Here is a 23,635-nt window from a genome sequence, read left to right as displayed (position 1 = left end):
GGCACACTATCTCCTTGTTAATTTTCTGTCTGGAAGATCTATCCACTGAAGCAATTTGGTGTTAAAATCCCCTACTATGGCTGTGTTTCTCTTGACTGGCTCCTCTTATGTCCATCAAGATTTGCTTTACATATTTAGGTGCTCCTGTGTTGGGTGTGTAAATGTTTACTACGGTTATATCCTCTTGTTGGATTGTTCCCTTTATCATTATGTAGTGTCTTTCTGTGTCTCTTACTATAGCCTAGGTTTTAAAATCTATTTTGTTGGATATAAGTAGTGCTTCCCCGGTTTTTTCCCCCCTTTCTATTTGCATGAAATATCTTTTTCCATCCATTTACTTTTAGTCTGTATGTATCTTTTGATATGATTGATGTGGGTCTTTTGGAGACAGCATATATATGGATCTTGTTTTCTTATCCATTCAGCTACTCTATCTTTTGGTTAGAACATTTAAGCCATTTACATTTGAGGTGATTATTGATATGTATTTATTGCCGTTTTATTTTAAACTATTTTCCTCCTTCTTCTTAAAGCAAGCCCTTTAACATTTGTTGCAGTACTAGTTTGGTATTAACAAACTCCTTTAGCTTTTTGTTTGGGATGCTCTTTATTTCTCCTTGAATTTCAAATGATAGCCTTGCTGGGTAAAGTAGCCTTGGTTTGTAGGTCCTTGCTTTTCATCACCTTGAATATTTCATGCCAATCCTTTCTTGCCTGAAATGCCTCTTGAGAAATCAGATGACATCTAATTGGAGCTCCCTTGTCTATAACTCCCTGCTTTGCTCTTGGGGCTTTTAGGATTCTCTCGTCTTTCAAGCTTTGCCATTTTAATTGTAATGTGTCTTGGTATAGTCCTGTTTGGGTCCATCTTGTTTGGGACTCTGTACTTCCTGGATTTGTTTGTCTTTTTTTTTTTTCATCAGACCAGCGAAGTTTTCAGTCATTATTTCTTCAAATAGGTTCTTGGTCCCTTCTCACTCTTTTATTCTTCTGGTATTCCCATGATGTAGATGTTGTTATGCCTCACGTTGTCCTAAAGGTTTCTTAAGCGCTCTTCATTTAGTTTTTTCCTATTTGTTGCTCTGCTTAGGAATTTTCTACCTTGTCTTCTAAATCACTGATTTGATCCCCTGCTTCATCTAACCTACTGTTTATTCCTTCCAGCGTATTATTTATTTCAGATACTGTATTCTGTAGTTTTGACTAGTCATTTTTTATTGTTTCTGGTGTCTTTTTCATGCTGTTGAGTATCCTTATAATCATTACTCTAAACTCTGTATCTAATAAATTGCTCGTCTCCATTTCATTCAGTTCTTCTGGAGGATTCTCTTGTTCTCTCATTTAGTGCCTGCTTCTTTGACTTCCTATTTTGGTTGCTTGTTGTTTGTTTCTATGTATTAGGTAGATCCACAAAGACTCTGGTGTAGACCTATGTCAGACGCTACATGTGACTGGCCCTGGGCAACCTGTTTGGAACTATCAGTGACCCACAGTGTGTGGGTCCCTCTGCTGTACCTGTTTGTGTGCAGAAAGAACAGGATGCACACCAAGGCTGGCTTTTACCAGCACCTGGCCCAGCTAGTCTCAGGGCTTCTAGAGATCTGCCTCAGTTGTTAAACTTAATCACTGAGATAAACTCCAGGTATACTCCTCAGCAGCCCAGCTTAAGCACCACAGGGTAGGGCAGAGTAATTCCTATGGGCAGGGCTTTTGCTTCTCCTCAGGCTGATGCCACTTGGAGGGGAGTGCTCTGCCTGAGAAAGGTGGCCTCTGCAGTATGGGGAATGACTCAGCGCAGGGATCCTGGTGGTGTTTCTTCAGTTCTCTCCCCAGAGCCACCATCCCCAGACTCTCCTCACATGACTCTAGTCCATTCTGCTCTCCCTCTGCTGTAGTCCAGGTTAAGAGGCTGCAAATGGAATTTTGTGTGTTGGTCCTCTGATAGTCTCCAGTCATCGATCCCTGGTGGACAGAAACTCTGCCGCTTTTCCTAGCTGGAGGTTATTTGGGTTCCTTTCCTGACACTGGTGCTATAGGCTGGAGAGCCCAGCTTGGGGTTTGGACCTGAAACTTCTTAGCCACTGAAATATCCCTCTGGAACTTCAGCTGCTTTCTGTGGGAGCCCGGCCATCCCTCTTGCTCCTCTTCCACACTTCCTACCAGTGTCATTGTGGTGAACTGTTTTTTTCTGTCTGTCCTTGGTTACAAGGCTTCTCTCCAGCTAGTGTTCAGTTGGTTATTCAGGATGATTTCTCTACAATTTAGTTGTTTTTCCAGTTTGGTCCTGGGAGGAGGTTTGTGCAATATTCCACTTGGATTTCCAGACATCTTTTCTGAAACTATTTGACAATGTAGCAACCTTTCAAATACAGGAAATAACCTGGCAATCTAGAACTCTCCAGCTAACATATGCTTTAAAAAAGGTGAAATTAAGACTTTTTCAAACAAAAGCTGAGATAATTCACTGCCAGCAGAATTGCACTATAAAATACACTAAAGGAGTTTTTCAGGAAAAGGAAAATAACATCAGGTGATAAGTTGGATCCTCACAAAACTATGAAGAACACTAGAAATGTGTTCTAAAAAAAGATACCTTCCAATTGAAAAATCTAACAGGGGTGTCCTACCTGCAGCCTGTGGGCCACATACATCCCAGGATGGCTGTGAATGCAACCCAACACAAAATCATAAATTTACTTTAAACATTATGAGATATTTTTGCGATTATGTGTCTCAATGTATTTGATGTGAGGCCCAAGACAATTATTCTTCTAGTGTGGCCCAGAGATGCCAAAAGCTTGGATTCCCCTGTGATAATTAACTATTTAAAACAACAAAAAAAAGTATTGTGGAGCTTATACATATGTAGAAGGTAAATGTATGACAACAATAATACAAAGAATGAGAAAAGGAAATGAAAATGTACTATTATGAAGTCTGTACAATATACAGGAAGTTGTGTAATATTAAGTAAACATAGATTGCGATACCACAAGTGAGTTTTGTTCTCCATAGATTATCAGTAAATGTTTACGTACAATTTTTGCAGGTGACATTTCAGGCTTCAATGCCTTTGCATATGCTGTTTTCTAGGTCAGGAATGCCATCTCCTCTTGTTTACCAGATGAATGTCTACCTTTCCCTTTTCCTTTAAGTTTCTAAAACTTTTATCCTGTTTCTCTGGTTTCTCTTCTTAGTTACTCACTTAATCCTCCCTGTTCCCAGAGGACTTCATAAATACTTCAACTAGCACATACTTCATTGTATTATAAATTGTATTATATAAATAATATATGCCTATTAGTTCTCAAAGGTAGAACATGTCTTTCTCATTTATTTCTACATATTCCCAGTAACTAGCACAGTGTCCATACTTTGTGTGGGAAGCATTCCTTTAAACAGTCCTTGAAGGATTTTATAGCAAAACTTCTCTTATTCCTGCTTCTGCCTGCTCCAGAATATGGTAAGTCACTTGCAGAATCTTCTCTCACCCCTACCTTGGTGGAAGTCATGAGAGAGATGAGTAGCCTGGTAAGCATCTGTACGTGGGCAAGGATCTTTTTACTATTTTTTTAAACTTCAAGGTTATATACTATTTAGTTATTTTAATATTTTTATGTTTCTAAAATTAAAATGCACAAGTAAAGCTTACTTCTGCCATTAATTCTAATGGCGCATGAGTATCACTATTTGGGTTACTGTCTTCATTATCTTCATCACTGGTGTCATCTTCACCACCATCATCATCTGTTGATTCGGACAACTTATCATCTGCATCCCGAAGGGAATATTCATTATTTTTCTCATGCTTTGCAATGACTTCATCTTTGCCCACTTCACCTAAAACAAAGTACAAAATTAATCAATAAGTGTTTACAAGTTCAGAAATTTTAAATCGTTATTCCTAATTTATAATGTAATTAGTGTACATGTTTCCTATATGGCTTCCTGTTCTGGAGTTTTGTTTTGTTTTTGATGACTAAACAGCACTGACTTCCATTTTCAAAACAGGTAACAACACTATCAGGTGAAAGAGGAAACAACCCAAAACAATAACATTGGGCTGATATTGTTTGGTGCTTGAGATTTAGTAAATGGAAAAGTCTTATTTTTAATTTCAAGAAAAAATAAATTAATGCTACCCTATCTCCAGAATATTTTTCCTGAACTGTTTTTATAGGAAGGTAAATACAAAATAAAGAGCTGAGACAGCAAAAGACTGAAGAGGCTGAGAAGCAAATAATCCTTCTTACATCATGTCACTCTTGGATACTTGGGAATAAAGTTCTTTCTCAATACACACACATGCAAATTAGGAAGAAATACATGTGGAGTATTCTAAATATAACATTATTAATGGTTTTCCTTAATATCGAGTCACAGTACCTATGACTAAACATAGATGACTGAAAAAGAAAAATTAAGCAACACTGACTGACTACCCATTCAGTACCTAGTACTCTGCTGAGTCCCAGGAACACAAAAGTGAATAGTCCTTGACCTCAGAGTACGTGTGAAAATTCTAACTGGGGAGTCATAAACATAATGGATAATTATAAAGCAGTAGGGAAGCACAGTGATGAAAATGTGTCCTAGGTAAACAGGAGAGCAAAGGAGGGCTGCATCCCAGTCAGGGGAGTGGTCAGGAACCATCCAGTCTGAGTGGATCAGTTTTTCCAGGGAGAGGGGATAGTGTGAGCCAATGCAGAAGCAAGAATACGAGTGGGCTACAGCACTTTGATGCTGCTTTAGGGTCAAGGTTGAAGCTGAAATGGTGACAGATGTGGCTTGAAGTATAGGTAGGAGCTAGATGAATAATAGAATCTTAAGGGCTGGAAGCCTTGGGGTTTATCTTAAGAATGAAGGGGCTACTAATGAAAGATTTTATGTAAGGAAACAAGTATGATCAAATTTTGCATTTCTGAAGAAAAACCTGGATAGCAGGGTGAAAAGTGTATTTGAGGAGACACAAAAAAAAAAGTAAGGGGAGAGATTATAGTTCTTTTAAATATCCAGGTGAGAGAGATGATAAGGCACTGGTAAAACAGAGATGGAGAGGAAGTGATAGAGAAATATTTAAGAGGTATGATCTGCATGGTTCAACCTTTAGAACATTTTCCAAACTTCAGGAATTGTTATGCCTTCTTCATCCATTTTGCCATATATGAGTATTATACCTATACTAGTTACTTAATATTTTTCTTTGAATCTTTTTAAAATAATTTTGTCAGATCATAAATACCATCCTCCATGAAACTGATGGATGTAGTAATAAAAATAACATATAATAACCACAACACATTAAATGATGTTACTCTTCTGAACACTATATATTTTAATTCATTTAATTTTCTCAATATCCCAAGAAGGTGTGTTTTGCTTTTATCCCATTCATAGAAGAAATGGAGGGTCAGAGAGGTTATAACCTGCCCAACCTCACACTGTTAATTAAGTGGTTCATCTGGGAGTCAGTTTGGCTCCAGAGTCCATATTCTTCACAACATCTTACATTATTTTTTTCTACATATCAAAATATACTACTATTAAAGTAATCCTTTACAAAGTTTACTACACGTTTCCTAAACTTATCTCTTTGGGAAACACTAGTGAATGAGCTTATAGGACTCCTTTGGCCCTATGGATATCTCTCTCAGTTTGAAACTAACTTGTGCTACACCATCCTTTTCTTGTAAGATTTTGAGTATCGGGGACGTTTTGTGAGATGCCTTCTCTCATGGGAGTGCGGCCAGGAGCTACTCTAAATAATGTAGAAACACCTGGGTTAGAAGAAAATGAGCAAATCCAGGAGAGCTCTAGAGAAAACAACGTTAAGAGAACACAGACCAAAAAAAAAAAAAAAAATTGGTAAAACTCTTGACCCTAAAGCAAATTCATGACTTTAAAAAGAAAAAAAAATTGCTATCCTGAAAAGGGATACCAAGTCCTTCCCAGAGTAGGATGGTTGGGCTCGTGAGCCATCTACCTGCTTCTGTTTCCTTTTCAGTCTCCATCAGCTCACAGCCGCTCACTCTGATCTTCCAGTGAGGACCCAGCCTGTTCACTGGCTCATCACACTGACGTCATTAGGGGAAGGACTATATGTGATGTCACAGAAACTGTTAATTCACAAACACAGGGCTTCATGAGAGATTTCCTGACCCCTAGATCAAAGGCAGACCTCTCCCAGGTGCCATTTATTAACATTATAACGCTTATCTCAACCTATATTGTATTGCTTTTTTATTTGCATTCATTTTATACTGTTTATTTGTTTGTTTATTTATAATAGTTGGTTGTCTATCTCCCCCTAGAATGTGAACTTCATAAGGGCAAGGACCTTGCCTATTTGCTAACTACTGTATCTAGTGCCTGGCACTCAATAAACTGCTGTTGAATGAATGCAACTTGTTAATGCTTTCATTAGGTATTTTAATTCACTCTAAAATTTAATGCTCTATTATTATCACTTCATGTAATTTTTTTCCATGGGTTTTACACCTGACTGCATATCAGAATCATTTGGTACATGAATCAGAAAAAGCACTGATTCCCATGACCCTCTCCAGATCTACAGAGTTGTTAAAAACCCCAAAGGCCCAGGTGAAAGAGGGCTGAATTAGAAGCAACAATTAAACAAACAAACAAACAAAACCAGGACTCATTACCTGTACTTTCTTTTAAGAAGGAAGATGACCATAGCTTAGATTGTAGATTTGCTTCTGTATCTTTATTTTCAATACTCTTTGAAGATACTCTATTTTCAGTATTCTTTAAAGAGACCTTCTTTTCAATATGTTTTGAAGAGACTTCCTTCCTAAATGTTAAAATTGATAGTCAAAAAAGTTTCCTAGGTCAAAATTCTGTTTAAGGCTTTATATAGGTACATGCACATGTAATGTAAACACACAGTATAACACACCAACAATAAACTAAACAGCTAAAGTGTATCTTCTTTGTGGTAAAACATTAAAAATAATTTTTACTGGTGATTAAAATTCTATCCCTGCCTGGCATGTCATTGTGTTATGATTCTTAGAATCTTTTCAGAGTTCCTTAACACAGAGCATATAAGCAATCAGTTCTATGAATGTCTTTGGCACATCATTGTGACATATATAATAGAATAAAAGAGTTTAAGGAACACTAGCCTTTTTTTTTTAAGTTTGTAAATCAATTCTCACCATTACTAAATGCTACACTTTTGGAGAGAGTGCAACACTAATATTAACCTTTGGTCTATTGACTTCCATTTGTCAAAGTGAAGTTATTTATGGTAATAATGCCTCTAATCATTTTTAAAAACAGTAACTAGTATACTCTAAAAGACCTGTTATTTAAATACAGTTACAATTAAGGAAAGATTCAAATTTTTTACTTTATGTAATATCCTTTGGAAATGGAGGATATTTACTTTAGTATCTGCTAAGGTTAGAGAGTTAGTCAAGTTAGATAGATATCTCAGGGGAATGTATTTATGCTGGAGGGTAAACACCATAAGTTTTAGGATTGAGCACTGGGCATATTTATGAAATGTCCCCAAATTTCTACTGGAATTAAATAAGTCTTTCAGGAAGTTTGTATTTTAAACTTCATTTTAAAGTGATTTATAAATTTGTCAAACATGGGCCTAAAAATTAATTAAAATTTACTTTTCCAAGAATGTCTTAGCTCCATTTACAGAAACTTGTGTTACTGACATATAAAGTTTGCTGGCCATCCTTGGTCTTTGTCCAAAGAGACATTTATTTAAAGTGTAAAAATGAGAATAAAAAAATAACTTGTCATTCATTTTAGAAAACATATGCTTATGTAATAGCATATAGATAAAATTTTTTCAGCCTCAGAGCATTGAGTGCTGCAGGTCTGCCTCAGCCGTTTCCCCCTTACATCTCTAGGTTTGCTCAAGAGTTGACCAAAACACCCAACAGACCAAAGGTCCAAGATCTACAGAATTTTGTCCAGCATTAAAGATATATTTTACCTTTACTACTGAAAAGTTTGTTAATTAAGTGCAATGTGTTGGGTGGAAAAAATCTTCCACACATGGATCTATAGGGAAAATGATAAATGTGAGTTTTGTGTGCACAGCAGTGTGAAACTCACGGTTTATAAAATCCTTGTGGCTTGCACTAGAATGAAGAATCAATCACAAGATTAAGGCAAAGAACTGGTGGGAAAAGGAAACTTCTAGTTTTCACCTAACCCAAGCTTAATAGGAGCTTTTGGGAAATTCTACTTCCAGTCAGACTATAGAGCCTTTAAGGGAGTAAAAATTAGAATCTGAAGCTAACTGAGAAAATTCATCAACTTCGCAGGTCACACTAGTCCACAAAAAAGGTCCTCCGTGATTTTCTGTTTTCTTACTTGATCATTTTTTCCAGGACTAGCCCTGTTTGCCTTCAACTATGGGTAAGGTACCTGAGATGACAATGCCATACAACGGTGAAGCTTATTGGCTACACGAACCATCCACATAAAACAACCAAACCACACCCAAACTCTTCTCTGCAAGGAAATTAAAGGGAACATGATCACCTTACTCTTTCAAAAAGTAGTTTGATAAGAAGATGCAATTATTAACGAGATCAGGAGAAAAAGTAGGCACTCCGCTTTTCTTTTCTATTTTGGCCCATGCTGCCCTTGATTTATCCCTGAGATATAACTACCTCAGGATATAGTTTCTGTGTGTGTGTGTGTATATGTATATATATATGTGTGTGTATATCTCAATCAATCAACAGAATATTTATTTTACACTTATTTTTTCTGGTTGTATTTATTTAATCTGTAATAAATTCTCATCATTGATCTGTTATATATTAGTCTTCCTTTAATATAAAAATATATATTTAATATATATAATTTACAACAAAGCCTACGTGGATTCTAATTTTACTTTTTAGTGTTTTTTTAAAGATTTTAGTTATTTACTTTTAGAGAGACAGGAGGGGAAGAGAGAGTGAAAGAGAGGGAGTGAAACATCAATGTATGAGGGATATGTCAATCAGCTGCCTCTCACATGTCCCCAACTAGGGCCCCCTACTGCAACCCAGGCATGTGCCCTGACTGGGAATCAAACCAGTGACCTTTCAGTTCCCAGGCCAGCACTCAATCCACTGAGCCACACCAGCAAGGGCTAATTTTTAGGTTTGACAGTGTAAAATTAAAATACAGGGTCCAACACAATATAACACCTCTTTTTTATTACAAAATCATCAGCATGTAATTCCATAACATAACAATATCACACTCAAGCACACCATATATTTTAGGTAAAATGTTCAAATTAAAACTATAAATTATTTTTTATCAAATATTTATTTTTTAAATATTTTATTGATTATGCTATTACACTTGTCCCATTTTTTTCCTCCCCTTTCTCCCCCTCTGTCCTCTATTCCCCCACACTTAAGCATTCCCTCCCGCCTTAGCTCGTGTCCATGGGTCGTACATGTAAGTTCCTTGGCTTCTCCATTTCCTATGCTATTCTTAACTTTCCCATCTATTTTGTACCTACCATTTACGCTTCTTATTCCCTGTACCTTTTCCCCCAATTTTCTCTCCTCCCCCTCCCTAAGATAACCCTCCCTGTGATCTCTATTTCTGTGATTCTGTTCCTGCTCTAGTTGTTTGCTTAGTTTTTGTTTTTTAGATTCAGTTGTTGATACTTGTGAGTTTGTCGTCATTTTACTGTTCATATTTTTGATCATCTTCTTTTCTTAGGTAAGTCCCTCTAACATTTCATATGATATAAGGGCTTGGTGATGATGAACTCCTTTAACTCCACCTTATCTGGGAAGCACTTTATCTGCCCTTCCATTCTAAACGATAGCTTTGCTGGATAGAGTAATCTTGGATGTAGGTCCTTGCCTTTCATGACTTGGAATACTTTTTTCCAGCCCCTTCTTGCCTGCAAGGTTTCCTTGGAGAAATCAGCTCCTGGTCCTATGGGGACTCCTTTGTAGGTAACTGTCTCCTTTTCTCTTGCTGCTTTTAAGATTCTCTCCTCATCTTTCATCTTGGGTAATGTAATTATGGTGTGCCTCGGTGTGTGCTTCCTTGGGTCTAACTTCTTTGGGACTCTCTGAGCTTCCTGGACTTCCTGGAAGTCTATTTCCTTTGCCAGATTGGGGAAGTTCTCCTTCATTATTTTTTCAAGTAAGTTTTCAATGTTTTACTCTTCCTCTTCTCCTTCTGGCGACCCTATGATTCAGATGTTGGAATGTTTAAAGTTGTCCCAGAGGTTCCTAAGCCTCTCCTCATTTTTTGAATTCTTGTTTCTTCATTGTGGTCTGCTTGGATGTTTATTTTTTCCTTTTGTTCCAAATTGTTGATTTGAGTCCCAGTTTCTTTCCCTTCACAGTTGGTTCCCTGTAGATTTTTCTTTATTTCACTTTGCATAGCCTTCACTTTTTCCTCTATTTTTATGACCATACTCAACCATTTCTGTGAGCATCCTGATTACCAGTGTTTTGAACTCTGCATCTGATAGGTTGGCTATTTCTTCATTACTTAGTTCTATTTTTGGAGCTTTGATCTGTTCTTTCATAAGTGCCATACTATTTTGTCTTGTCACGTCTGTTGTGTTGTAAGGGGCAGAGTCTTAGGTATTCACCAGAGCAGGGCAACCCAAGTTGCTGCATTGTGGTGCAGTAAGTGGGGGAGGGGTCTGAGAGGGAACAATGCTGCTTGTTCAGCTCTTGGCCAGCTCTCAGTCACTTCCCCCATTACCCACAAGCAAATTGGGCCCTTCTGATGCTGATTCCTGGGTGGGTGGGATTGTGTACATTCTAGGACCCTATGGGTATTTCCAACAAACTCTCTGGTGAGACTTGGAGTTTCTCCCATAGCCACAATCCCCACAGGTCTTTACCACCAGAGGATTTGAGGCTTTATTTCCCCACACTGGAACCCTGGGTTGTACCGTCTGTCTTGCTACTCAGTTGTTCCTCCTGGTTTATCTGCACGTAATGTGGGACTGGGTGGTCCACCAGGAGCTGCCTCCTTGCCTCCCCTCTGCTCTGCCCTGGCTGCTCATGTCCATCCCTCCTACCAGTCTTAATGAGTGTTTCTTCTTTTAACTCCTTGGTTGTAGGACTTCCATACAGTTTGATTTTCTGGCAGTTCTAGTTATTTTTTGTTTTTAAATTTGTTGTCCTTCTTTTGGTTGTGCAAAGAGGCAAAATGTATCTATCTATGCCTATAGATACATTACACGTAATATTACCCTATCAACCTCACTCACACAGGCATTACTTCTGCCAGACCCTGTTTATGTTGCATTAGGTGAAAATTTTCCTAACCAATAATATTCACAATAAGCCAAAATAATATTGATTTGAGTAGAATTCCATCAGAAGAGTACCTACCAACTTGTCAATAATTTATCTCTATGAATGTGTTTTATGATTAACTTTCAAAATGTAATTTTTTATGGAAGAAATGATAGAATTATTTTTCAGGTGGTAGGAGATGATCATATCAGGAAGGGCTTTGATGAATTATCATAATCAGTGCCTTGAATAAAGCAGATACTTAATATTTACCTACTAAAGTTAAACTGAACTATGATTCTTTTTAACAGTAACCTCTTCAACTACTTGGGGTGATTATGAATTTTCCTTATTTAGTAGTAACAAATCATCACATAGTAAATAAAGAAATCTGTTTATAAATATTCATTTAAAGAGATATTCTGAAAGAAATTAGTAAGTATCAAAGGGAAATAGAAATGAGAAATGAACATTTTATAAGTAATATACAGAACACTTGGTGTTTAAGCATTTACAAGTAGAAGTCAATATTATCCATCTCCATATTTTTATTAAAGTTCATTTTTCATTTTAAATGTCCTTTTATCTAGTAACAATTGCTTTGACCGAAGCAAAAGCTAAAGTGCTAATCCATGCATTTCTGGCCTTTCCAATTTAATTGGGTGACAAATGATTGCATTATCTAGTTCTAATTGCTCAAATGGCATGTGATAGATCAGTTGCACAACGAGAGACATTTTCTTACTCTGACATGGTTTCATTTGGTTCAAGCACCACTTTTTCTGAAAGAGAAGAAAAATAACCCTCAGTATTTTGTCAGTGGTGATGTTCATAACAGAAATTCCTGACTGGCAAATATTTAGGCATTTTTTGAATGACAGATCCTAATAAAGGATTTAATTGCTAAATCTTTCAACCACACTGATCCACCCCAGTAGACTATCTTCTTCATATTTAGGACAAAACAGTATTCAAACATATTCTTTTTAAGTAATAAATCATGTACCCTTTGGATCAAACACTAGCAGTTTGCCATTCTGAATATATTTTCGTGCCTAAAATAGAAGCAGAAATAAAAACTAGCATTATTATGATTATTTTCATGTGAGGTATTTGAAATAACTTACTCTTAGTCTTTATATAAACATTTCTGTTATTGATGTTAAAAGGTAATTTCATCCCAAAGTAATTAATCAGAAACTATATAAATTGATGGTAAGATAGAACTAAGTGTCCTTAAAAAGTTTATGTACTCTTACCTTTACAACATCTGTCTTGTCTAGATAATTTCTGCAAAAAACAAAATATGTACTTCATAAGTCTTTAAACACTTATATAAATTTAGACTATAAATAAAATAGAATCCAGAACTTGTTTTGTCAGTAGAGTATTATGTGCTTTGTTTTTGTATTTGGTAGCATTATTTCCATCCTAACTGAAAAATCTCAATCTTTTGGATTGTGAAATTAGGTTTAAAAGAAGTCTACAGAAATTAACCCCTTCTCCCCATTTTACCTGGGAATCTATGTAAAATTAATTATAGAAATAATTTTGCATGTTAGAAAAGTGATGTATGAGTTCTGGCCAAGATGGAGGCATAGGTAGAAATGCTTTGCTTCCTTGAACAACCAAAAGAAGGATAACAACCAGTTAGCAACAAAAAAAACAACCAGAATTGCCAGAAAATCAAACTGCATGGAACTCTGACAACCCAGGAGTTAAAGAAATATTCATGCATACTGACAGCACCACAATGCAGCAAAGAGGGTTGCCCCGCTCTGGTAAATACCTAAGGCTCTGCCACTTACAACATAACAGCCGTGACAAGACAAAGAAATATGCCCCAAATGAAAGAACAGGTCAAAACTCCAGAAACACAACTAAGTGAAGAGGAGGTAGACAACCTATCAGATGTAGAGTTCAAAACACTGGTAATCAGGATGCTCACAGAAATGGTTGAGTATGGTCATAAAAATAGAGGAAAAAGTGAAGGCTATGCAAAGTGAAATAAAGAAAAATCTACAGGGAACCAACTGTGAAGGGAAAGAAACTGGGACTCAAATCAACAATTTGGAACAAAAGGAAAAAATAAACATCCAAGCAGACCACAATGAAGAAACAAGAATTCAAAAAATGAGGAGAGGCTTAGGAACCTCTGGGACAACTTTAAACATTCCAACATCTGAATCATAGGGTCGCCAGAAGGAGAAGAGGAAGAGTAAAACATTGAAAACTCATTTGAAAAAATAATGAAGGAGAACTTCCCCAATCTGGCAAAGGAAATAGACTTCCAGGAAGTCCAGGAAGCTCAGAGAGTCCCAAAGAAGTTAGACCCAAGGAAGCACACACCGAGGCACACCATAATTACATTACCCAAGATGAAAGATGAGGAGAGAATCTTAAAAGCAGCAAGAGAAAAGGAGACAGTTACCTACAAAGGAGTCCCCATAGGACCAGGAGCTGATTTCTCCAAGGAAACCTTGCAGGCAAGAAGGGGCTGGAAAAAAGTATTCCAAGTCATGAAAGGCAAGGACCTACATCCAAGATTACTCTATCCAGCAAAGCTATCGTTTAGAATGGAAGGGCAGATAAAGTGCTTCCCAGATAAGGTGGAGTTAAAGGAGTTCATCATCACCAAGCCCTTATATCATATGAAATGTTAGAGGGACTTACCTAAGAAAAGAAGATGATCAAAAATATGAACAGTAAAATGACGACAAACTCACAAGTATCAACAACTGAATCTAAAAAACAAAAACTAAGCAAACAACTAGAGCAGGAACAGAATCACAGAAATAGAGATCACAGGGAGGGTTATCTTAGGGAGGGGGAGGAGAGAAAATTGGGGGAAAAGGTACAGGGAATAAGAAGCGTAAATGGTAGGTACAAAATAGATGGGAAAGTTAAGAATAGCATAGGAAATGGAGAAGCCAAGGAACTTACATGTACGACCCATGGACACGAGCTAAGGCGGGAGGGAATGCTTAAGTGTGGGGGAATAGAGGACAGAGGGGGAGAAAGGGGAGGAAAAAAATGGGACAAGTGTAATAGCATAATCAATAAAATATACGTTAAAAGAAAAAAATGTAAAAAGAAAAGGAAGAAAAGTATTGTATTAAGTTAGCTTCTAACTCTGTTAGTATTTTGGTCTTATGTAACTTGGTCTCTAGATCTAGATCCAAATATAATCAACAGCAGGTTAAGGAATCACTTTTCCTACTGAGCTATCCATAAAAATCATAATTTCAGTGTGGTTCATGTTTACACCACGTTTTTTCTCTCCCCTTCAACAAAACAAGATGGAAGCCAAACTATATGACACATTCCAGATCACCCATGTTATGAAAAATGCCTTTACAGAGTGCATATAAGCCAGAATAAGATATAGTATTTTTAATAAAATATTATTTCAACAAATACATTTATAAATTAACCTCCAGACACATTTAAGAATATAATTCTTACCTTAAAAATGCCATTATTAACACTTATAAGTTAAATGCTTTCTCTGTGAACTTTTATCTTTCCTAAGCTACCCCCCAGTATACTTGATTTTCCTATAAATTAGCCCTTTAAATATTTGCTTAAATTTCATTCTAACTGCAAGGAGAAAAATCAGCTCATAAGGTTGTTAATGTATGAGGGAGGCCACACTTAAACTTTCCATAGGTAACAATTTACTTGTCCCCATATCCCAAGCCAGACTTTTCAAATTATTATTAGTAATACGTACCTAGGGATCTCTGGAATACAAAACTTAGGGCCAAATCTGTGGGCAATAAAAGAGAAGCTTCATTATTTTGTATTAAGTTTTTCTCTTTTTAAATCCAGCTCCCTCACACTGATCTACTCTCCTGAATAAGCAGTAGTATGTAAACTTTTGCCTCAGGCTTTGTTTCTTGAGCAACCCTAACCAAGCCAGATATTATATATGTTATTATTATTTTTTTATTTTTAAAAATATGTTTGTTGATTTTAGAGAGAGAGACATTGAGAGAGCAAGTGAGAAACAGAAACATTGATGTGAGAGAGAAACATAGATTGGCTGCCTCCCGTAAATGCTCCTACCAGGGACTGAACCACAATCTACGTATGTGCCCTGACTGATAATCAAACCCCCAGTCCTTTGGTGTATGGGAGGATGTTCCAACCAGTCGAGCCACACCGGCATGGGCTGTATGTTATTAAATTGATTATCCCTCTGAGAAGTTCACAGAGAGCTAAAGTCCATCAGAAAAGCAAGGCATCTTTTTAGGAAAAACAGTTGAAGACCAAACTCAAGAATAAATGATTTTACTCCTAATTCTCTAGAGCAGTAGACAGAGCTCAGAAGCTAAAACAATGCAAAAATGAATCAAATAAGGCCCTTAACAAAAGAAATATAGGATGACCCCTCCGGGGAGGTACTTTCACTCCATGGGTTTCCATGGTCCTGTGTGTTGCCATAAGACTGCCTGGGTAGGCACCTCTCTAGGTTTGGAGCCCTCCTCTCCTTCTAGCTCCAGAATCTTTCTGGATTGCTACAGTCCACCCTTTTCCTGGATGGAACATCAGTGCATATAATTCTTATTCCATTTTCACCTGATAATAGAAAATCCTAGCACTTGATGGAAACACAGGCTCTGCCAGGTCTGACTTTATTATTACCTAGGAAGTGTGCATTTAATCTCCTTACTTAAAACGGAATCCCTATAGGGCAGTACAGAGTAACACTGAAGAGTTGGGGCTCTTGAGTGACAGAAACTGGCTTCACATCCCAGTACGTGTGGGTTAGTTACTTACTTTCTCCAGGCCTCAGCTCCTCCAACTGTAAAACAGGGATCACAATGGTGCCAACCTCATTGGATCATTTTGAGGATTATATAGGGTGATCTGGGTAAAGTGCTTAGCGCAGTGCACGGCACATAGAAGGGACACTGTAGAAACAATCCGAAAAACTGGATGTTCTATGGGGCTGATTAAGATGCATCTCTTTACCCATCTCTTACAGGCATGTGAGCTATATGTTGGCCAGGTGTTGCTTCAATTCTCTTCTCCACCCAGTGGTATCTGTTCAAATTGGGGTCATGGTATCCAGAAAGAACAGCACACAGGTGCACACCTTGTATATTCGTTACTATTGGTTATGGTTAATGTTAACATCACAACCTTCTTTTAGTAAGCCTTTTGAGTTTCTACCAAGTGCACTCAAGACGCTCAAAAGCGCCTGGCTTTTGGAACATGGGTGGACTCTCCTGATGTCTTTCAACAGTCCCAGTGATAATGGGGACAACGGTGATGATACTTCTCAATATTCAAGCAACATTCAATGTCTATTTGACACAAACATTTGATGAGCACCTGCTGTATATCATATATCTCTGTGATAAGCCCTGGGGATACAAGAGAAGCTCATAAATTTATAAGTACTGCACGCTAACCAATTGTGCCACTGGAGCTCTGAGAAGCTGGTTATTTTAGAGGGGAAAGAGGTACTAAGTCCCTACAGATATGGGACAGACCATGCTTCAGAGCACTATACTAAATCTTTTCCCCTAAGAAGCTCCAATGTACTCTTCCACACTACCCAAACGGGACCAATCAAATCCCTTCTTTTAAGCTCATGGACTGGACATACCCAAGAAGAGTCTGCAGGCAGTGTTGGAGGAGAAAATCTAATCATCTGAGCTGTCCCTAAACAACTTCCCAGTTCCAGAATCAAGCTTGAGGCCTCTTCTCCAGGTTTGCCATATTACTCCAGGTTTAATTTCTACAAGTATCTCTATAATAAGGTATTGTGTACTGACAGCTCCTTTTTCCTAATGTGGTTAAAAGATCTAGCCTACCTGCACACAATAGTAGTACTGTCCTAAGACACAGCAATCACAGTAATTCATAAGCTAACACTGTGACTGGACAGAGGGGTGAGCCTGTGCACAAGCTAAGTCCATCACAACCTTTCTCTGAGACTTTTTCAAGGGGAATTATCATAGAGGTTGAAGAATATGAGTCTAGGATGGAGATGTAGGTGAACATGGTCGCCTCCTCGCACAACCTCAGCAAAAATTACAACTAAATTACAAAACAACTATCACCCAGAATCATTTGAAAACCAAGCTGTATGAAAGTCCAACAACTAAGGACTTAAAGAAGTCATATTCATCAAGACAGGTAGGAGGGTTGGAGAAGTGGGGACGTGGAACAGATGGTCCCACACCCAGGTGTGGTGGATAAAAATTGGAAGGGATCAAGGGATTGCAGCCCCATAGCAGACCACCCAGCCCAGGGTTCCGATTGCAGGAAGCTAAGTTCCAATAACTTCTGGCTGTAAAAATCAGTGGGGGTTGCAGTGGGAGGAGAATCTGTGGGATTCCCAGGTGTCACCTCCTAAAGGGCCCGCAACAGTCTTAGGACTTACATGGACTCACTCCCTCTGGGCTCCAGCACCAAGGCAGTAGCTGGAAGGGCACGAGTGGCATATGGGAAAAAACGGAAGTGTTTGGCATCAGGGCGAGTGCCGGGGGTACAGCTTCCACCAGGACAAAACTCCAGAGGTCCCACAGTGGCCATTGTCCCCTTTCTGTGCCCTCCCCACACAGAGCCACTGAGCGTATATCATATCTGAGATTCCATCAACCTGGTTCAAACAGGTTGCCTGCCCTGGAGATTACCTAAGGCTCTCCCCCGTCCAACTTACAGGTACTCTTTTCTCCAATAGGCCATGCTACTAAGACACGGAGTCAAAGCAGCTCCATCTAATATACAAACAAACACAGGGAGGCTGCCAAAATGAAGAGACAAATCAATATGGACCAAATGAAAGAAGAGAACAAAACTTCAGAACAAGAACTAAACAAAATGGAGATAAGCAATCTATCAGAGGCAGAGTCCAAAACAGCAGTTATAGGATGCTCAAGGAACTCATTGGATATGTCAACAGCATAAAAAAGACCCAGGCAGATATGTAGGTTATACTATGTGAAATAAAGAAAAATTTACAGGGAGTCAACGGTGGAGTGGATGAAGCTGATAATCAAATCAATGATTTGGAATACAAGGAAGATTGAAAACAATCAGAAGAACAAGAAAAGAATCCAAAAAACCAAGGATAGGCTAAGGAGCCTCTGGGACAACTTCAAACATACCAACATTCACATCACAGGGGTGTCAGAAAGAGAAGAGAAAGAGCAAGAAATTGAAAACTTATTTGAAAAAAATAATAATGGAAGAAAATGTCCCTAATTTGGTGAAGGAAATAAATATAGAAGTCCAGGAAAACACAGAGTCCCAAACAAGATGGATGCAAAGCAGACCACAACAAGATATATAATAATTAAAATGTCAAAGGTTTAAGGTAAAGAGAGAAACAAAAGCAGCAAAAGCAAAGCAGACAGTTACCCATAAGACTATTAGCTGATATCTCAAAAGAAACTTTGCAGGCTAGAAGGGACTGGCAGGAAGTATTCAAAGTAATGAGAAGCAAGGACCTCTCCTACAATCTAGATTACTCTATCCAGCAAAGCTATCATTTAGGATCAAAGGGCAGGTAAAGTGTTTCCCAGACAAGGTAAAGCTAAAGGAGTTCATCATCACCAAGCCATTATTATATGAAATGTTAAAGGGACTTATTTAAGAAAAAGAAGATCAAAACTATGAACATTAAAATGGCAATAAATTCGTAATTATCAACAATTGAATCTAAAAAACAAACTAGCAAACAAGCAGAATAGGAATAGAATCATAAATATGGAGATCATTTGGAAGGTTATCAGTTGGGAGGGGGAAGAGAGAGGATGAAGGAAAAGATGCAGGGATTAAGAAGTACAAATCAGTAGTTACAGAATAGACGGGGATGTTAAGAATAGTATAGGAAATAGAGTAGCCAAAGAACTTACATACATAACCCATGGACATGAACTAAGGGGGGCAATTGTTGGAGGGAATAGTAAGTACTGGCTGGAGGGGGCAAAAGTTGGAGGGGACAACTGTAATAGCATAATAAATAAAATGTATTTTTAAAAAAAGAATAGAGCTCCCAGTAACCATGGTTCTAGCGTTTGGGAAAAAAAGTGGCCTGAGAGTGACGCAGAATGTACAAAAGAATCAGGGATGAGAGATGACAAGGGCAGAGGAGAGAGAGGGAGGGAGGGAGAGAGGGGGAGGGGGAGGGGAGAGAGGGAGAGGGAGAGGGAGAGAGAGAGAGAGAGAGAGAGAGAGAGAGAGAGAGAGAGAGAGAAAGAGAGGCAAAGACAAACGAGAGAGATGATGTCTGAGTCCCTGTTTCCGGCTCAGTCTCTGCCTTTACCACGAGCCAATTAACTTCTCTTTTTGCTAAAACAAGCTGGAGTTGATTTTTGACATTTCAAGCCAAAAGAGATCTTGATAAATATGATTCCTACTCCTTGAAACCAAAAGAGGCTAACATACCTGATACCATGTAATAAGAGCTACATATTAAAGTTAAAGTAGCCTGAGGGAGCACGGAGTGAAAAGTGGTGAATCTATCTGCTATGGAGGGAAGATTGAATCAGGCTTCATGATGAAGCTGGCATTTACTTAACCAAGTCAAGACCAATAGTTAGTCAACAAACGGGGAAGAGAAGTCCAGTATTGTGTTAGAGAATGGAAATAGGTGGAATGTATATGGAAGCAAATTTTAAAAGTCATAAATTACCAGGTGCTAAGGATTTTTGGCTTTAATTAGTAGGCGATGGAAAGCAAATCAAGCCTTTGAAATTTTGTGGAGGCTGAACCTGAGATAGAATGTAAGGGCTCATTTCTAAAAGAAAGGTTTTGGTTCTTGTCTTTTTAGCTATATTAGTCTAGACTTTTGTTTTCAAGTTACAGGAATCATACCCCAGTTGGTTTAGGCCACAGGTGGCAAACACAAGGCTCACGGGCCGAATCCGACCGTCCACCTTGTTTTATCAGGCCCGGCACCTTGTTTTCACCCAGTGGCAGCGCTGGCGCCGAGCTCTTGCTCAACTGTTAAGGAGTAATTACATTTATACAGTCCTAAAATTACATTTGGCCCTTTGAAGGCAACCTCAAGGCTGATATGGCCCCCGGTGAAAATGAGTTTGACACCCCTGGTTTGGGCAAAAAATAAAAAAGGGTCAGCTCGTAGAATTCAAGAGTTGAATACCCAAGCTGTGTGGAATTCAAGACACAGTGGACACAGCTGTGTTCAAGCAGGGAGGGGGTGGGGTTGGCACTTTCCCTCGTTCATTCTTGCTCGCTCACTGCAGACAGGTTTTCTGCACATGGTGCAAAACTCCCAGCAATGCTTGAGTTATATGTGATGTAGTGCCAGCCTTTAAGGAAAAGTTGACTCAAAAATTAAAAACCCTAGTCCAGGGCCTAATTAGGTTAGATAGGTGGGGTTTTTTGTTTTGTTTTGTTTTTGCTTTTGGCTATAAGAACAGATAAACTCAAGTCCCCTTTAAAAAAATTCTCTAGTATCTAGTGCACTGTATGTCATATAACCTGGTGCTCAATAAATACGTGTTGAATGACTGGGAAGGAAAGAAACAAGAAAGCAAAGGAAAAGAATGTATTAAACTCGAGCTTCACTGTCCAGTATGGTAGCCACTAGCCATACATGTCTATGGAGCACCTGAAATGAGTTCAATATGAGATGCGCACACTGGACGATACAGACTCAGTAGCAAAAAAAGAATGTAAAATATCTCGTACCTCCTATTCTCTAAGTAAGTATTCACTAACCAGCAGTTGTTAGAGCCAAATGGGTTTTATTTGGATTCTCCAGGTTTCAAATAGAAACTTTCATAAAATGAGTCATCGACATTTAAAATCAGATTTCACAAAATTCTTCAATTTTTCTTGTAATATTGGAAGACATTTTTTTTCTTCATCCCACTTATACAATTATTTTATCCTTTTGTACTATTTGCTTTTATAAGCTATCGTGTATTCTAAGAGGTGAAGACTGAATTACTAAATATTCAGCTATACACTCAGGCCCTACAACTGCGGTGAGGACGAGAGACCAAGTTGACTAAGCACCATCTCCATCAGAGAGGAAGATAATGGGGAGACATGAAGGGACATGGGGACAACATTTCATTGCACAGTTAAATGTGTATAAAATGGCTTCGGCGATCATCTATTATTTACATTCTTATTTAAAAGTAGCCACATATAAACTTTGTATATTTCCTTTACAACATAAGATAGTGACCAGACTCTGAAGTAAGATTGCCTATGTTCAAACCCCAGCAAACTGTGACCTTGAGCAAATTCGTTAACCTATGACTCACTTTCCTTAACTGTAAAATGAATATAAAAATACCACCTACCTCATAGAGTTATTGTGAGGGTTAATATAAATAGCTAATAAGCAATAACAGTAGCACCTATCTCCTACTATAATTATAATTATTACAACTCCTCCTCTTCCTATTAGTATTGTTATTATTACCTACAGCCTAGCAGAGAAAGTGCTGAAGGTAAACTCTGAGTTAAGGAGACCAGATCTAAATGCACAATGAGATCAGATGGGTCAAAGGAAGGGGAAAAACACTGGAGGTTTAGCTACAGGGTGGTAGTAGGAAGCTGTGGAATTCTGGAGTGGTGCAGTGGAATTCCTACAAAGGCATTGGAATTCAGCTCTAGTAAACTCTTAATACTTAAAGAGCTGTGTTGTTTTCCTAAGATTAAAAGAAAAAAAACTTCAATTAGCAAAAAATTAAAATTAAAATATTAACACGGTGGATTTGGGAACATTGTACTTGGTGTTCAGGAGAACGAAACAAATGAAAAAAACATTCTCAGTGTCTTTTTCAGATTTATTAAAAAAAATAACTTCCAGGGGTCTCTTGGGGTAAGAACGATTCAGTTCACCTATGCCCTCTAGAAAGTCAAACATAAGTTTACAATTATGCCATGAGTTACTTTAAATGCTACTAAAGCAGGGTAAAGTAGTCTCAAAACCACACTATGACTTTAGAAATCTCATGTCATCTCAAGGCTGAAGACTGAACCTTACAAGTGATCTGTTGTCCAAGCCCCTCATTTTACCAAAGGATGAATACAAAGTCCGCGGAGGTTAAATAATTTGTCCAAATTCCACCGAAATTTTTTATGGCTGAGCAAGTTATGTCGACCAGGGGTGTCCAACTTTTTGGTGTCTGTGGGCCACACTGGAAGAATTGTCTTGGGCCACACATTAAATACTTTGTGAAATGTAATCACAAAAAATCTCAATGTTTTAAGTAAATTTAAGATTTTCTGTCGGGCCCCATTCATAGCCATCCTGGGCTGCATTTGGCCGTGTGGCCCAGGGTTGGACACCCCTGGTAGAGAGTAATGACGTCCTAACTATAGCCACAGAGTACTTGCTCCTATTGGCCATTAAGCTGTTTTGGGAGAAAAAAAAAAAGGAAAAAGAAGAAAAGGAAAGGAAAGGAAAAGAAATGTTAAAGTGGAGGGAGTGGGACAAGGACAGAGGGAAGTAGCGGAATCGCTGGGATGGAACGTGGCAATCTTCACTTGAGGGGGCGCGGAGAAGAGTTGGCGCGTGGGAATCCGCAGGTCAGAGCATGTGGCGTGTCTAGCCCATCAGAAATGCCCCGTTATCACGCAAACTCACGCAGGCACGAATACCCCTTCTCCATGCCCAACTACAGCCAGAGGAGGAAAGCAAGAGCGAGGTGCACCTCCAGCCACGCGGATCCTACCTTCTCGCGCGCTGCCTCGGAAGCCAGGAGGCCCTAGAGTCCAAACCTGGAGGGTCCAGAGAAGTCTCCGGCTTCAAGCGCTGGGCCTGGGTGGTCCGAAGTGAGAGATGAGTCCGGCTGCACGCGGGGATGGGGAGAGGGAGACCCGCAGTCGCCGTGGCCCCTCTTACCCGCTCGTGGCCTTCTCACGTTGATCATCTGAAAGGCACTTAGCGAAGGCCACGCGTTTAGCTGGCGTTTCCGGCGGCTTTCCTTGCCAAGAGCCGTAGGCGCCGCGTCGCCATGGAGACGATACTGCTTGCAGCTGGAGCTCCGGCAGCCGCGTAGGTAAGCGGCGGAAGGGGCGGGGCTGAGGCGAAGCAGGCTCACGGAACTGTGAAGGGGCGTGGAGGGGGCGGGCCGCTCCTAGGGAGCGGTGGGGGGCGCGAGACGGAGGGGGCGGGGCGGGGCGGGCCCGGGGAGGGCCTGAGAGGTGAGCCAGAGGGGGAGGGGCGGGGAGAGCTCGGGCGTGAGCTGAGGGTCTTGGCGAGAGTGGGGCGGGGGCGGAGTAAGCTCGGAGAGTCTGGGCCGGTTCCGGGCACGAGACCTGAGTCCGAGAGAGCTCCGGGGTCTCGCGGCGCAGCGAATTGGGTGCATTTGCCATCGGTCTCAGGTCCGCACGCGCACCTGTTGCTTTGAGAAGAA

At 39.2% G+C, this 23,635-nt stretch overlaps 1 protein-coding gene across 4 annotated transcripts in view; it reads right to left on the bottom strand.

Moving 5' to 3' along the window:
- ERICH2 (glutamate rich 2) overlaps positions 1–23,241 on the bottom strand; it is a 36,735-nt gene extending 13,494 nt beyond the window's left edge. The window contains exons 1-7 of one of the 4 annotated variants that reach the window (XM_053918768.2): positions 23,122–23,241; positions 22,952–23,037; positions 15,007–15,042; positions 12,533–12,563; positions 12,019–12,055; positions 6,666–6,814; positions 3,653–3,840 (exon numbers count right to left, since the gene is read on the bottom strand). In XM_053918768.2, coding sequence (XP_053774743.1) covers positions 3,653–3,840; positions 6,666–6,814; positions 12,019–12,026 — 345 coding nt within the window. In that variant the 5' untranslated portion in view covers positions 12,027–12,055; positions 12,533–12,563; positions 15,007–15,042; positions 22,952–23,037; positions 23,122–23,241. Of the gene's footprint in view, positions 1–3,652; positions 3,841–6,665; positions 6,815–12,018; positions 12,056–12,279; positions 12,329–12,532; positions 12,564–15,006; positions 15,043–22,951 lie in introns of those variants that run through there. The other 3 variants (XM_053918770.2, XM_053918769.2, XM_071220670.1) reach the window with 3 other exon arrangements.
- Between the last annotated feature and the right edge of the window lie 394 nt (positions 23,242–23,635).

The sequence above is a fragment of the Desmodus rotundus genome, chromosome 2 (genome assembly GCF_022682495.2).
Source record: "Desmodus rotundus isolate HL8 chromosome 2, HLdesRot8A.1, whole genome shotgun sequence".
In the NCBI taxonomy this organism is placed as follows: domain Eukaryota; kingdom Metazoa; phylum Chordata; class Mammalia; order Chiroptera; family Phyllostomidae; genus Desmodus; species Desmodus rotundus.
The sequence above is the reverse complement of the archived record's forward strand: the minus strand, read 5'-3'. Positions and strand labels throughout refer to the sequence as shown.